This window comes from Sesamum indicum, linkage group LG7 (assembly GCF_000512975.1).
Source record: "Sesamum indicum cultivar Zhongzhi No. 13 linkage group LG7, S_indicum_v1.0, whole genome shotgun sequence".
In the NCBI taxonomy this organism is placed as follows: Eukaryota; Viridiplantae; Streptophyta; class Magnoliopsida; order Lamiales; family Pedaliaceae; genus Sesamum; species Sesamum indicum.
This window is the reverse complement of record NC_026151.1, coordinates 9,375,487-9,389,919: the sequence shown is the minus strand read 5'-3', so window position 1 is coordinate 9,389,919 and position 14,433 is coordinate 9,375,487. Positions and strand designations below refer to the sequence as shown.

At 31.6% G+C, this 14,433-nt stretch overlaps 3 protein-coding genes across 3 annotated transcripts; all 3 read left to right on the top strand.

Annotated features, from left to right (window-relative positions):
- Positions 339-4,297, top strand: LOC105166793 (caffeic acid 3-O-methyltransferase). The gene is made up of 4 exons (XM_011086278.2): positions 339-814; positions 2,301-2,611; positions 3,598-3,662; positions 3,879-4,297. The coding sequence occupies exons 1-4, from the start codon at positions 384-386 to the stop codon at positions 4,173-4,175; spliced, it is 1,104 nt and encodes a 367-aa protein (XP_011084580.1). The 5' UTR covers positions 339-383; the 3' UTR covers positions 4,176-4,297.
- On the top strand, positions 7,767-8,192 carry LOC105166791 (caffeic acid 3-O-methyltransferase-like). The gene has a single exon (XM_011086276.1). It carries the CDS (start codon positions 7,782-7,784, stop codon positions 8,175-8,177), a length of 396 nt encoding a protein of 131 aa, XP_011084578.1. The 5' UTR covers positions 7,767-7,781; the 3' UTR covers positions 8,178-8,192.
- On the top strand, positions 10,545-13,645 carry LOC105166792 (caffeic acid 3-O-methyltransferase-like). Its single transcript, XM_011086277.2, is given in 5 exon segments — positions 10,545-10,852; positions 10,854-11,027; positions 11,612-11,922; positions 12,919-12,983; positions 13,144-13,645. Coding segments are annotated over 5 exon segments (1,041 nt in total). The 5' UTR covers positions 10,545-10,658; the 3' UTR covers positions 13,441-13,645.

Sequence of the window (14,433 nt, the reverse complement as noted above, 5' to 3'; positions counted from 1 at the left end):
GAATGCAACTCAGGTTAACAAATACTTAAAAATCAGGGCACACATTAGGCAACACATATGATATAATTATTCGAGGATAATTACACTGGAGAGTTTGGTGCACTTTAGGTTATAGTTAAAATTTCTAACATTTATTTTTATATATCCGATTAAAATACTGATATTAATAAAAATATATTAAAATTTATATTTAGTCTCAATCGTTTTAAAGACTTATTGCAGGTCTAATAATTTTTTTTTTTTGAATAATCTAATTATTTTTTCAAAGCTGTGAACCACCAACCCCCAAGTGTCGGGCGCCGCCTCCACTTGTTTATTTATTTCTCCTCCACGATCAAACTTTTCACGTAAAAACAACCCCACCTGCTTATTAAACTTTACTAATGTCTCTTTCCATCAAAACTCAGATACCCACCGCTTCGATGGCGGATCAGTCCGAGGAAGAAGAGGCTTTCTTATACGCCATGGAGCTAGCTTCTGCTTCTGCGCTCCCCATGGTACTCAAATCCGCCATAGAGCTGGATCTCCTCGAGCTCATTAAAAAAGCTGGTCCAGGAGCTTCTGTTTCTCCCTCCCAACTCGCAGCTCAACTTCCAACCAAAAACCCCGACGCAGCCACCATGATAGATAGGATGCTCCGCCTCCTTGCCGCATACTCCGTCGTCCGCTGCAGCCTGAAACCGCTTCCAGACGGCGGCGTGGAGCGGCTCTACTCTCTTGCGCCGGTGTGCAAGTTCCTGACCAGGAATGAGGATGGGGTTTCCGTGGCCCCGGTTGCGCTCATGCTTCAGGACAAGGTTTTCATGGAGTCCTGGTAAGTGATGTGTAGTTATCTCTCGAATATCGCTCATTTTTGTTGAACAAACACCTGGCGTTCATCTACGCATAGATAACTGTTTCGGTGGCAGAAAATTATAATTTTGGTCCCTGACGTGTAAGTTAATTTGCAACAGGAGTTCATATTTTCTAAATTAATTAATATAAGTCCAAGATAAATTTGAAAAGTTAATTTCACCGTAAAAAAATTGGAATATTTTTGGAATAGCTTTACAATATTTTCTATTATTTCTTTAAATTATGGAACTAACATTAGGATAATTTTACTATATTTTTTTAAAATATGATATTATTATTAGTTATTATAAAAAATAAAACTAGTATTATAATTAATCTTATATTTTGATATCGGATTGTCGTGATATAAATACTGATCGATGAAAATATCTTATGATATTTTATCTTTTTAACAACATAATTATATATGTTTCTATATTTATTTATTAACATTGAAATTTCCTTTATGTTGTTTATTAAATACTAGTCTGTGTGGCACACTCAAATCGATATATATAACTTAATAAATTTTTTAAAAATATAAGATATACTTCTGAAAAAATATTTTAATTAAAGAAATTAAAAATATTGTAATTAAAAAAAAAGGTTGTAAAGAGTTAGTAAAAATTGAAAAGAATGATCAATGTGGGCCGTGGGACAAATAATAAATAATTAAGTTAAATATTAAAAATTCTATAAATTAAAAGATTTGACAAATAATATATTAAATTGATGTTCTCACTTAATAAGTATAAGTAGTTACTATTATTATTTTTAGTTGTCGTGATATTATTAATTAAAATATTTAGAATTATTACATTTTAATATTTTTGATAAATTATTTAATTTCTGTTTTATTTGATTAAATCAATATTATTTTAAATTATCGAGCATGTTTCTTCCATTAATCATTAAATGCATTTTTGTTCCATTAGTTTAAAATAGGGATAGTTATACTCCCCCCTCTTATACTCCTTTCTCTTGAGATTTTGTGTAGTTAAATGTAAGCGTTCTATGATTTTAAAAATTAGATCTAACCTCCGAAATTTTCCGTCTAACACATAAGTTCATTTATTAGTGAAAGTTTTCCTAATTTGCCAATTTTAACAAAAGAAAACAGATAAGAATTTATATTTACCTCCCAAAAAATTTATTTAATTTGCAATAAGTTAGTAATAAATCAATTGAAAATAAATATCAATTTTGATTCAATTTTTCTTTTTGTTAATATTAGTAAATCAAATGAATGCTCTCTAATGGATCTTTTTTTTTTTTATTTCGCACACGCCATGTATACAAAACTTATATTATCAATTTTATCTAAAAAATATTTCATACACACAACCTCTATATATGAAATGATATAAAAAATGTAATATAAATTGTAATAGAAAATCCAACTGGCACGAATGTTGCGTACAATAATCAATCACATCACAAGTATATATTTTCGACTTGTTCGATAGGTATCATATAAAAGATACAGTTCTGGAGGGAGGAATCCCGTTCAACAGAGCTTACGGCATGAGCGCGTTCGAATACCCGGCCACGGATCCGCGATTCAACAAGGTATTCAACCGGGCAATGTACGAACAGTCCACCATATTCATGAAGCAAATACTTGAAAAATACAAAGGGTTTGAGGGGGTGAAATCGCTGGTGGATGTGGGTGGTGGCATCGGAGCTTCGCTTAAAATGATCCTATCCAAGTACCCCACCATTAAGGGCATCAACTTTGACTTGCCCCATGTCATTCAAGATGCTCCATCTTTTCCGGGTACATTCACTTATTTACCATTTTACACTGTAGGCTAAATCAACACTTGAAATTAGGTATAATTACATAATATTTGATACCATTTTTAAAATTAACGGTCGTGTCACGTCATCCCAGTATGCATATGATAAATACTTTTTTACTTTGTGAAATATATTATAAATAAAATAAAAAATATAAACAAATAAATTATATTTTAAAAGAATTATAAAAAAACAAAAATCAACTTGGGGTATCATCGACACAACAAAAGAATTATTGTAGTGGTGTTGAAATAACATGGAATTAGTAAAAAAAAGTTACAATTAATTGTTAAAATTATCTAATTAGGGTTATAATTGTCATATTTAAAAGTTTGTGCACAGTATCACTGACACCGCTTATGAATATAGAAGGCCTTTCTTTTTTATGTTACTAGCCGTCGTACTACATTGTCTCTGTGTTCATATAATAAATAATATTTTACGTTTTAAAATATATTATGAATAAGCAAAAAATATATATAAACCAACACATCATATTTCTAAAAAAGAAAAAGCAAAAAAAAAAAATCATCTTAAGGGTATTATTGACATAGCAATAAAATTCGTGTCGCGATGTCCTAATCATCATTTGTAAGAAAAAAAAGTTTTTTCTTGTTATATAGTATATATTATAGATTAGGAGTACTCTCGTTAAAGTTGTAATTGCAACTACATTTCAAATTCAATAGTAAAATTTTATATAAATAACCTTTGAGATACATTACAGTAAAACTCTCTTAAGGTATATAACTGTAATTGTATAAAAAGGTAAATAACGTTTGCGTAATTGAACATAATTTTTAATTTATCTTTAAATTAATACATTTGAATTTAATAGAAAATATTACTGTACTTAATTAGATTCCGAATATAGTAAAAATATAATAAATTTAATTCTATTTTTTTAAAAAAAGAAGATGAATAGACAAGTTTTAGTGTTATAAAGTTTGGAAAGTCTTGCAGGAGTGGAGCATGTCGGCGGCGACATGTTTGTGAGTGTGCCCAAAGCCGACGCGATTTTTATGAAGGTGAATTTCTTTTACTAGTGTATTTTTATATTGAGTTTGAATTTTTGAAATAATAATTAAATTAAAATCATGTTTGTTTATTTGTATTTTATTGAAAGTCCTCAGCGGAACAACCCAACTCGGGTAAAAGAAAATGAAAACTTATACAAAACATAAGAAAGAAAAGCTGTAAATGACCATTTTGCAACTCTGAAATTACGGTTTTGGCCATTGCAGTGGATTTGCCACGACTGGAGCGACGCGCACTGCCAGAAGCTGTTGAAGAACTGCTATGACGCACTTCCGGATAATGGAAAAGTGATCATCGCGGACAGCATTTTCCCGGAGGACCCGAACAGTGGGCCGGCTTTCAAGCGGGTGGCCCACGGCGATGTCATCATGTTAGCCTTAAACCCGGGTGGGAAGGAGAGGTCAGAAAAGGAATTTCAGAGCTTGGCCCAATACGCGGGCTTCAGAGAAGTCATAAAAGTGTGCTCTGCTTTCAATATTTGGATCATGGAATTTCATAAGTGAGATGTGTTTGGAATTTCAGTTTGGTATCGTTATAAGTCTGAATTTTTTGTTTAATTATTGCTTTGTCTGAACCCTTACCTGTTTCCAACTTCGGAAAAAGTAATAAATTGTTCGAAGCAATCTGTGTGTTGGCGACTGTGTGTGGGTCTATTACATTATATATATCTCTCTATATATAGTAAAATTATTATATTCGTATATGTTTTGTAAAGGGGTGATGGCTTTGTCCAATACAATTATGCAATTAGACAGCCACGTAATGCTCAATTTAATCCCCATCTCTCTATTTATATATATATATATATGTAGGGTAAATTACAATAATATCTCCTGAAATTTGACATAATTATGAATACTTCTCGTTGTTTGAAAAATTATAGATACCCCCTGATATTTGATAAAATTATACAACCCTTGGATGGAGGTATGGAATTGTCAACTTTGTCCTTATTGTATTTTTTTTGTTCTTTTTAAAAAATAAAAATTTATAAAAAAACGGGATGGATAGAAATTTTTTTTCAAAATATAAAAATATTATCCACTTAATTCATAAAAAAAATATTATTTTAAAAAATAAATAAAATTTAAATTTTTAATTCACAAGTGCATTTTGGTCAGTTTATTATAGAAAGTGGATAGAAACCTAACGGAAGGGGTCAATTGTTAGTTGGCCGTTAAAATTGGAGAATATCGGTAAGTTTTCAAACAACGAGGAGGTATTCATAATTATACCAAATCTTAGAGAAGGTTGTTGTAATTTATCCTATATATATAATAACTTTTATACTAATCACAAATAAATCTTTTAAATTTATTAAATTTGACCCCAAAACTTTAATAAATCTCCAGTTCACTCCCGTTAAGTCTTAATATAATTAAAGTTTGACGCTATAATTTATTTACTAATGAATTAAAATTTTTAAATATTATCAATTAATTGCATAATTGTATTGGACGTGGCTCCTCTAGAAAACATATATGTATTTATAATGTAATAGCCCACATAATTTATTGCTTTCTTTCTAGGTTGGCAACAGGCAAGGGTCTATTAAAAGGGAACAGATTCTTCTTTAAGCTTCATCCTACTTATTACATAATCCGACTGTATTATATAAGACTTATGATAGCCATGGCTCAAGGCATAGGCACTACTCACCATATCTAATATACAATTTTTGTATGTACGTGACTATCATGATTTCTCAAGTTCGAGAATTAATCTCGTACTATCGGAACTGAAAATCCTAGTCATACCTACCAAGTCTTAAGAGGCTTGTATATGACGCTTCTCGCAAGTCAGTTCAGTCAGTTGCCTACCTTGCCGACTAACCCACTAAAACTGCACAGATGATCTACGTCTCATGCCGACAAACACGATTGCAGTACTTATTACAAGTCTCTATAGGACCCCCTATGCCTGTCTTGAGGTCCTCGACTTGGAACATTTTAGATCGATCCTCAAAAGTTGGTTTCATAACTGCCAAATTATGCACAACCCATTTCACGGGTTAACCTTTCGGTCCACAGGTGTTTCATAGTGATATTAAAATCCCATTAAACGTTAGTGGTAAGCACGACAAAATGCGCAAAGCCAACTTGATTAATTCTTACCGTATTTATCTATTTAATATTATTTGTTAAAGATTAACAAGTGACAAATAATTAAATCTAATTGATTTTTGTTCATCCATTCTAACACTGATTTGATCTAATTCTAAAATATTACCCCGGATAATAATCAAACCAACCAATTGATTTATCTAAAAAAAACATGTAGATTCTGTAGATGTTCATTTATTTGGTTAGGTAGGGAAGTACTCAGATGAATTTTAAAACATTATCCGTGATAATAATTAAACCAACCAATCGACTTTATCTAATAGATTCTATAGATGTTATATTATTTGGTTAGGTAGGAAAGATTAAGTAACCTGATACCTTATCTTAGAAAAAATAAATCATAAATTTGAATCCAATCAGACGAGTTTATGAACTAATTTTAATACTCTTTTGAAAATGTATATATTAGTTATTGTAGCATGGGTTTCCGTGAGTATATAATGCAGCACCTTCTAAAAGTACTATGACTATATTTTTTTTAAATAACAGGTTTAAAATAAATCCTATTTTAAATATGTAAATAAGCACATATATAATACAATCCCTGCTGAGTATGTATATACACATAATCTCATTGTCACCATTAGAAAATTTTCCATCTCATCCACAAGACTGAAGACTATACATTCTCATCACCACCTACCTCCCTTTTTTCTTATTTTTTTAAAATATCCATTACGTTCCTCTTTTTATATTTATATTTTCAAGAGTAAAACGCACTTGAAAGCGAGTGTATAAGATTTCTCGGTGCGGTTTGCAAGGCAAGAATATTATGTGGTTGAGAGCAAACCAAAACTTAAAAAGTTGCGTGCAAGTATGATGAGGCCACTGGGTGCAATTGGATGCTACAAAGGGATATTCAAAACCAATATAGGATTATCTAAAAGAGTAATTTTGCAATCCGAACTATACCCATTTTTACACTTTAGCATCTAATTTTTTTTTTTTATCAACTTACCATCTGAATTTTGCGAAGTTTGCACTTTACCATGAATCTTGCAGGGAGCGGATCGGCCCGGGAAGCGTGGCGAAAGTGCGAAAAATTAAAAATCATGCTATAAAAGCATATAAAATTCCGATCAAGGGGTATACATTTGATTAGAGAGTTATGTGTATCATGGAATCCAATTCCAAAATTCAGCAACCAAATCTCTCTCTTTCTCTCTATCAAATTCTCAAATTGCAAAACTAACACCTCACAATTTTGGGTGATGTGGTTGCAAAAAGAGGCCACTTGGTGACTAACTCTCGCCGATTGAGGCTTTTGGATTGAGTTTATTTTAATTTTATTCAACAAATTAATCAAGTTCAATTTTAATTCATAGAATTTATTATTTAATCCCATTAAATAAATACGTAATAGAAAATCCATGTATATATTTAATCTAATTATATATAAACAAGCTCAACTATACTCAATTAATAAATCTAATTTATTCATCAAGCCCAAATAATTAATTTGTCCAATTAATTAATTATAGCTCATCTCCACTAATTAATGAATCCAATCCATTAATTAAAAGCCCATATTAATTAATTAATGAATTAAATCCATAAATTAATTAGCTCAAGCATTTTAGGTGTGTGACATGCATTCTCCATTAATTTCTAACGAAAAGGGTTACTTTGTTGCCTTTTAAATAGCATAGGATTTTTTGGCCTATTAATATAGCACTGGAGATTTTACGCTACTTTCTTAAAATACAGGGGCTGTTATGCAATTTACTCTTTTTATTAAAAAAAAAATGAAAGTGATAAAAAGAAAACCATGGCAAAACCTGGGATTTCAAATCCCAACTTTGTCTAAAATTTCAACACTTTTTAAAATGCACATTTTTCATAATTTTATTTGTTTTAAATATTAAAAATAATTTTCCCTGTTTATTTCTCCTCCACGATCAAGCTTTTCGCTTACAGAAAAGCTGACCAGCTTATTAAACTTTACCAATGTCTCTTTCCATCAAAATTCAAATACCCACAGCTTCAATGGCGGATCGGTCCGAGGAAGAAGAGGCTTTCTTATTCGCCATGGAGCTAGCTTCTGCTTCTGTGCTCCCCATGGTACTCAAATCCGCCATAGAGCTGGATCTCCTCGAGCTCATTAAAAAAGCTGGTCCAGGAGCTTCTGTTTCTCCCTCCCAACTCGCAGCTCAACTTCCAACCAAAAACCCCGACGCAGCCACCATGATAGATAGGATGCTCCGCCTCCTTGCCGCATACTCCGTCGTCCGCTGCAGCCTGAAACCGCTTCCAGACGGCGGCGTGGAGCGGCTCTACTCTCTTGCGCCGGTCTGCAAGTTCCTGACCAGGAATGAGGATGGGGTTTCCCTGGCCCCGTTTGCGCTCTTGATTCAGGACAAGGTTTTGATGGAGTCATGGTAAGTGATGTGTAGCTATCTCTGGAATATCACTCATTTTTGTTAAATAAACACCGCAAGCAACACCTTTCAATATTTATTATTAATTTATTACAAGTTAAATAAATTTTTTAATAATCAAATTATTTTCGTCCTCGTTCTTCACACGTTAATATACATAAAGGAGGTATATCTTCATTGTTATCATGAGGATAGTTTCGTCAAAAAAAAGTTGTTTGATTTGCAATAAATCAGTAATATATCAATTGGGGGTAAATATTAATTTTCATTCAATTTTTTTAATATAAAAAAATTCAGTGAATTTTCGCTAATGGGGGAATCTACTTGTTACACGGAATAAATCTCAGGATATTAGATGTAATTTTTCAAACCATATATGGTTTACGTGTAATTATAAACCTCAGTGGAAGGGTGTTCCTTTAAAAAACTAGTCGTTGTGGTACATTATTCTTGCGTGCATATAATAAATAATTTTTTTTTTAAATATAGTATATGCAGAAATAAAATATATAAATAAATACATTATATTTTTTTAAAAAGATTAATTTATGAGTTGATGTAAAATTTAAAAGGTTGAATATATTAGTTATCTTATTAATCGAAAAGCATTTTTATTTTGTAAAAAATTAGTACGATGATGTCATTAATCGCTGTTTGTGAGTGTAGATGGTTCTTTATTTTTTTTTTTTTGTATTAGTATAGATTATATTTTTCAGTTTTGATTATTTATTTATTTAATTAAATAAATATAATTTAAATTACGCATATCCATCAAATATACCTCGTTTAGTTGTCCATATATTATACAAGTTGTGTTGTATTTATAGTTTGGAAAAATTAAATGAATTTTTTATTGCAATTCATGTTGCATCTTCTGCTTCATTTCACATCTAACCCCGCAAGTATACAAAAATTCGTCATTAATTCTATCTAAAGAAAGATTTTATACACACAATCTCTATACATAGAAAATGTAGTACGAATTATGGAAAAGTGATCATAGCCGACATAATTCTCCCGGAGAGTGGGCCGGATTTCAGGCAGGCGGCCCACGCCGATGTCATCATGTTAGCCGTTAACCCGGGTGGGAAGGAGAGGACAGAAGTGGAATTTCATGCTTCAGAGAAGTCACAAAAGTTTGTTGCGTTTCCGGTAGTTGGATCATCGAATTTCATAAATGAGATGTGTTTGTTTGGGCCGCGTGGGGAGTTTTAAGAGATCTTTGGGCCGTTGGTCTCTAGTTGGGCCCATTTCAGTTTGCTACCTACTAAATCGTTAATTCTTAACTTTTGTTTAATTTAAGTGAGTTTGTTTGTTTTTTGGAAAAATAAATGTAATAAATTAATCACATTTACATTTCCTATGCTTAATTATATTTAAACCCTTCCAAAATAACATTTTCCTTCAAAAGTTTCAGAGTCACATTTACATTCCTTCGGCAAATTCCCTATTTATCTTTGATTCATTTTCATCAGAGTTTAGATGAAAATGCTAATGTAAATAAAAGAATTTAATAAAATTTTAATTTTACTTCTTATTTAACATTCTAATATATATTTTTATACTTATAAGAAGATAAGTATTATATATCTATGAAGTGAGGTTAAATTTAGGAAAAATTGCATATTACCCCCTATATTTTAGAAAAATTACTATATACTTACCTATGTCAATTAAATAGCAAAAAAAGACCAGGTGTAATTATAAATCCTATAAATAAAGCCCTCTCCGTAAAAATATAGAGAGTGTTCTTGCCGATTGTGGCTATTTTGATTGAATTTATTTTAATTTGTTCAATAAATTAATCAAGTTCAATTTTTAATCCATAAAATTTATTATTTATCCCATTAAATAAATACGCAATAAAACATCCATGTATATATTTAATCTAATTAAATATAAACAAGCTCAAATATACTCAATTAATAAATCTAATTTATTCATCAAGCTCAAATAAATTAGTCCAATTAATTAATTATAGTTGATCTCCACTAATTAATGAATCCAATCCATAAATTAATTAGCTCAAGCATTTTAGGCGGGTGACACGCACTCTCCGTTAATTTCTAACGAAGATGGGTACTTTGCTTCCTTTTAAATAGCATAGGATTTTTTTGTCTATAAATATAATACAAGAGATTTTACGCTATTTTCTTAGAATACAAGGAGTATTATGTAATTTACCCTTTTATTATAAAAAAATGACAAACAGATCTGGGTGTTGTGCAATCCCAGATCTGTTTTAGATGATTTTTTTTTGAAAAAAATCATGGCCAAACTTGGGATTTCAAATCCCAACTTTGCCTATAATTTAACACTCTTTAAAATGCACATTTTTCATAATTTTTTTTTTTTTACAATTTAAAAATAATTTTCCCTATTTATTTCTCCTCCACGATCAAGCTTTTGGCTTACAAAAAGCTGACCAGCTTGTTAAACTTTACCATTGTCTCTTTCCATCAAAACTGAAATACCCACAGCTTCAATGGCGGATCGGTCCGAGGAAGAAGAGGCTTTCTTATACGCCATGGAGCTAGCTTCTGCTTCTGTGCTCCCCATGGTACTCAAATCCGCCATAGAGCTGGATCTCCTCGAGCTCATTAAAAAAGCTGGTCCAGGAGCTTCTGCTTCTCCCTCCCAACTCGCAGCTCAACTTCCAACTGAAAACCGAAGCAGCCCGCCTCCTTGCCGCATACTCCGTCGTGCACTGCAGCGTGAAACCGCTTCCAGACGGCGGCGTGGAGCGGCTTTACTCTCTTGCGCCGGTGTGCAAGTTCCTGACCAGGAATGAGGATGGGGTTTCCGTGGCCCCCGTTGCGCTCATGCTTCAGGACAAGGTTTTGATGGAGTCCTGGTAAGTGATGTGTAGCTATCTCTCGGAATTCGCTCATTTTTGTTGAATAAACAACTGGCGTTCATCAACCCCTGGAAAATTTGGAAAAAACGCAAGCAACACCTTTTAATATTTATTATTAATTTATTATAAGTTAAATATATTTTTTAATGATCAAATTATTTTCATACGTCTTCACGCGTTAATATATATCTTCATCATTATCATGACGATAGTTTTGTTAAAAAAAATTATTTGATTTCAATAAGTTAATAATAAATTAATTATGCATATCCATCAAATATACCTCGTTTAGTTGTCCATATATTATACAACTTGTGTTGTATTTATAGTTTGGAAAAGCTAAATGAATTTTTTATTGCAATTCACGTTGCATCTTCTGCTTCATTTCACATCTAATCCCGCAAGTGTATAAAAATCCATTATTAATTCTATCGACAGAAAGATTTTATACACATCATCTCTATATATAAAAAATGTAGTATGAATTACAATAGAAAATCCAATTGGTACAATGCTATATGCAGAAATCAATCACACCACAAGTATATATATTTTCAACTGTTTTAGCCTTTTTTCGGTAGGTATCATCTAAAAGATACCGTTTTGGAGGGAGGAATCCCGTTCAATAGAGCATACGGCATGAACGCGTTCGAATACCCAGCTGTGGATCCGCGATTCAACAGGGTATTCAACCAAGCAATGTACGAACAGTCCACCATATTCATGAAGCAAATACTTGAAAAATACAAAGGGTTTGAGGGGGTGAAGTCGCTGGTGGATGTGGGTGGTGGCATCGGAGCTTCGCTTAGGATGATCCTATCCAAGTACCCGGCCATTAAGGGCATCAACTTTGACTTGCCCCATGTCATTCAAGATGCTCCATCTTTTCCGGGTACATTCACTTATTTACCATTTTACACTGTAGGGTAAATTAACACTTGAAATTAGGTATAATTACATAATATTTCATGCCATTTTTAAAATTAACGGTCGTGTCACATCATCTCAATATGCATATAATAAATCCTTTTTTTACTTTGTAACATATATTAAAAAAATAAAAAATATAAACAAATAAATTATATTTTAAAAGAATTATAAAAAAAGAAAAACAAAACTTACTTAGGGTATCATTGACACAATAAAAGAATTATTTTAGTGGTGTTGAAATGACATAGAGTTAGTAAAAAAAATTACAATTAATTATTAAAATTATCTAATTAGAGTTATAATTGTCATATTTAAAAGTTTGTGACAGTATCACTGACACCGCTTATGAGTGTGGAAGGCCTTTCTATTTTATGTTACTAGTCACTGTGCCACGTCGTCTCTGTGTGCATATAATAAATAATATTTTATATTTTAAAATATATTATGAATAAGCAAAAAATTTATATAAACCAACACATCATATTTCTAAAAAAGAAAAAGCAGCCAAAAAAAAGAAAAGAAAAGAAAATCAACTTAAGAATATTATTTGCATAACAATAAAATTAGTGTCGCGGTGTTCTAACCATCGCTTGTAAGAATTTTTATTTTTTTTATATATAATATAGATTATAGATTAGAAGTATACTCGTTGAAGTTAAAGTTGTAATTACAAGTACATCTCATATTCAACTGTAAAATTTTATATAAATAACCTTTGAGATACATTACAGTAAAACTCACTTAAGGTATATACCTGTAATTTTATAAAAAGATAAATAATGTTTGTGTAATTACATATAATTTTTAATTTATCTTTTTGAATTTAATAGAAAATATTACTGTACTTAATTGAATTTCGAATATAGTAAAAGTATAATAAACTTAATTCTATTTTTTTTTAAAAAAAGAAGATGAATAGACAACTTTTTAGTGTTATAAAGTTTGGAAAGTCTTGCAGGAGTGGAGCATATTGGCGGCGACATGTTTGTGAGTGTGCCCAAAGCCGACGCCATTTTTATGAAGGTAAATTTTAATATTTTTTCGATATATTTAATTATTAACTTCAAATAATATTTCACACGAAAATTTATATAAAATTAAAAATAAAAGCATAAGAAAGAAAAGCTGTAAATGCCCATTTTGCTACTCTGAAGAGATGAAACTACGGGTTCGGCCATTACAGTGGATTTGCCACGACTGGAGCGACGCGCACTGCCAGAAGCTTTTGAAGAACTGCTACGACGCACTTCCGGATAATGGAAAAATGATTATTGCCGAGATCATTCTCCCGGAGGACCAGAACAGTGGGCCGGCTTTCAGGCGGGCGGCCCACGCTGATGTCATCATGTTAGCCGTTAACCCGGGTGGGAAGGAGAGGACAGAAATGGAATTTCATGCTTTGGCTCAATACGCCGGCTTCAGAGAAGTCAGAAAAGTTTGTTGCGCTTCCAGTATTTGGATCCTCGAATTTCATAAATGACATGTGTTTCTTTGGGCCGCGTGGGGAGTTTTAAGAGCCCTTTGGGCCGTTTTTTTTTCTTTCTAGTTGGGCCCATTTCAGTTTGTTACTTACTGAATCGTTTATTCTGAAGGTGAGTTTGTTTTTTTTGAAAAAATAAATGTAATAAATGAATCATATCTACCTTTCCTAAGGTTAATTATATCTAAACCCTTCCAAAATAACATTTTCCTTCAAAAGTTTCAGAGTCACATTTACATTCCTTTTGCAAATTCTCTATTTATACTTTATTAATTTCCATTAGAGTTTGGATGAAAATGCTAATGTAAACAAAAGAATTTAATAAATTTTTATTTTTGCTTGTTATTTAATATTCTCATATATATTTTTGTACTTGTAAGAAGATAAATATTATATATATATATATGATGTGAGGTTAAATATAGAAAAATTGCATATTACCCCCTATGTTTTAGAAAAATTACTAAATACTCACCCGTGTTAATTAAATAGCAAAAAAAACCAGATGTAATTATAAACCCCATAAAAAAAGCCCTCTCCATAAAAAAATAGAGATTGTTCTATACGGGTTGAAAGTTCGAACATGATAACCTTTTTTTATGCATTTTCAGTCCTCCTCTTTGAATAGACAAAATTGCTCCCGTATTACTCCACTATGGAGGCTTCGTATGATCCTAGCCATGCCAAGGCAACCTCCTCCTTCGTAGATCTTTTTCCTAAGGTCGGCATGGTAGGCTTCGTGCCAAACTGCTCGCCGCTTTATCTCTTTTCGTATCATTTTACTTGAGGTATTCTCTTTACACATATCAAGTAGAAAATTATTATATAGTGACCCACAAAAATCCTATGGTTTAGTGATTAAAATAGAACGAGAATTGTAGCTCCGGAACCCACAACTAATATTTTCTAGGTGTAAATAATTTGAAAAGATTAAATTTGTTAGGTATCAACCACCAGTAGTAGCCCAGAATCAACTCTAAACAAACTATTACA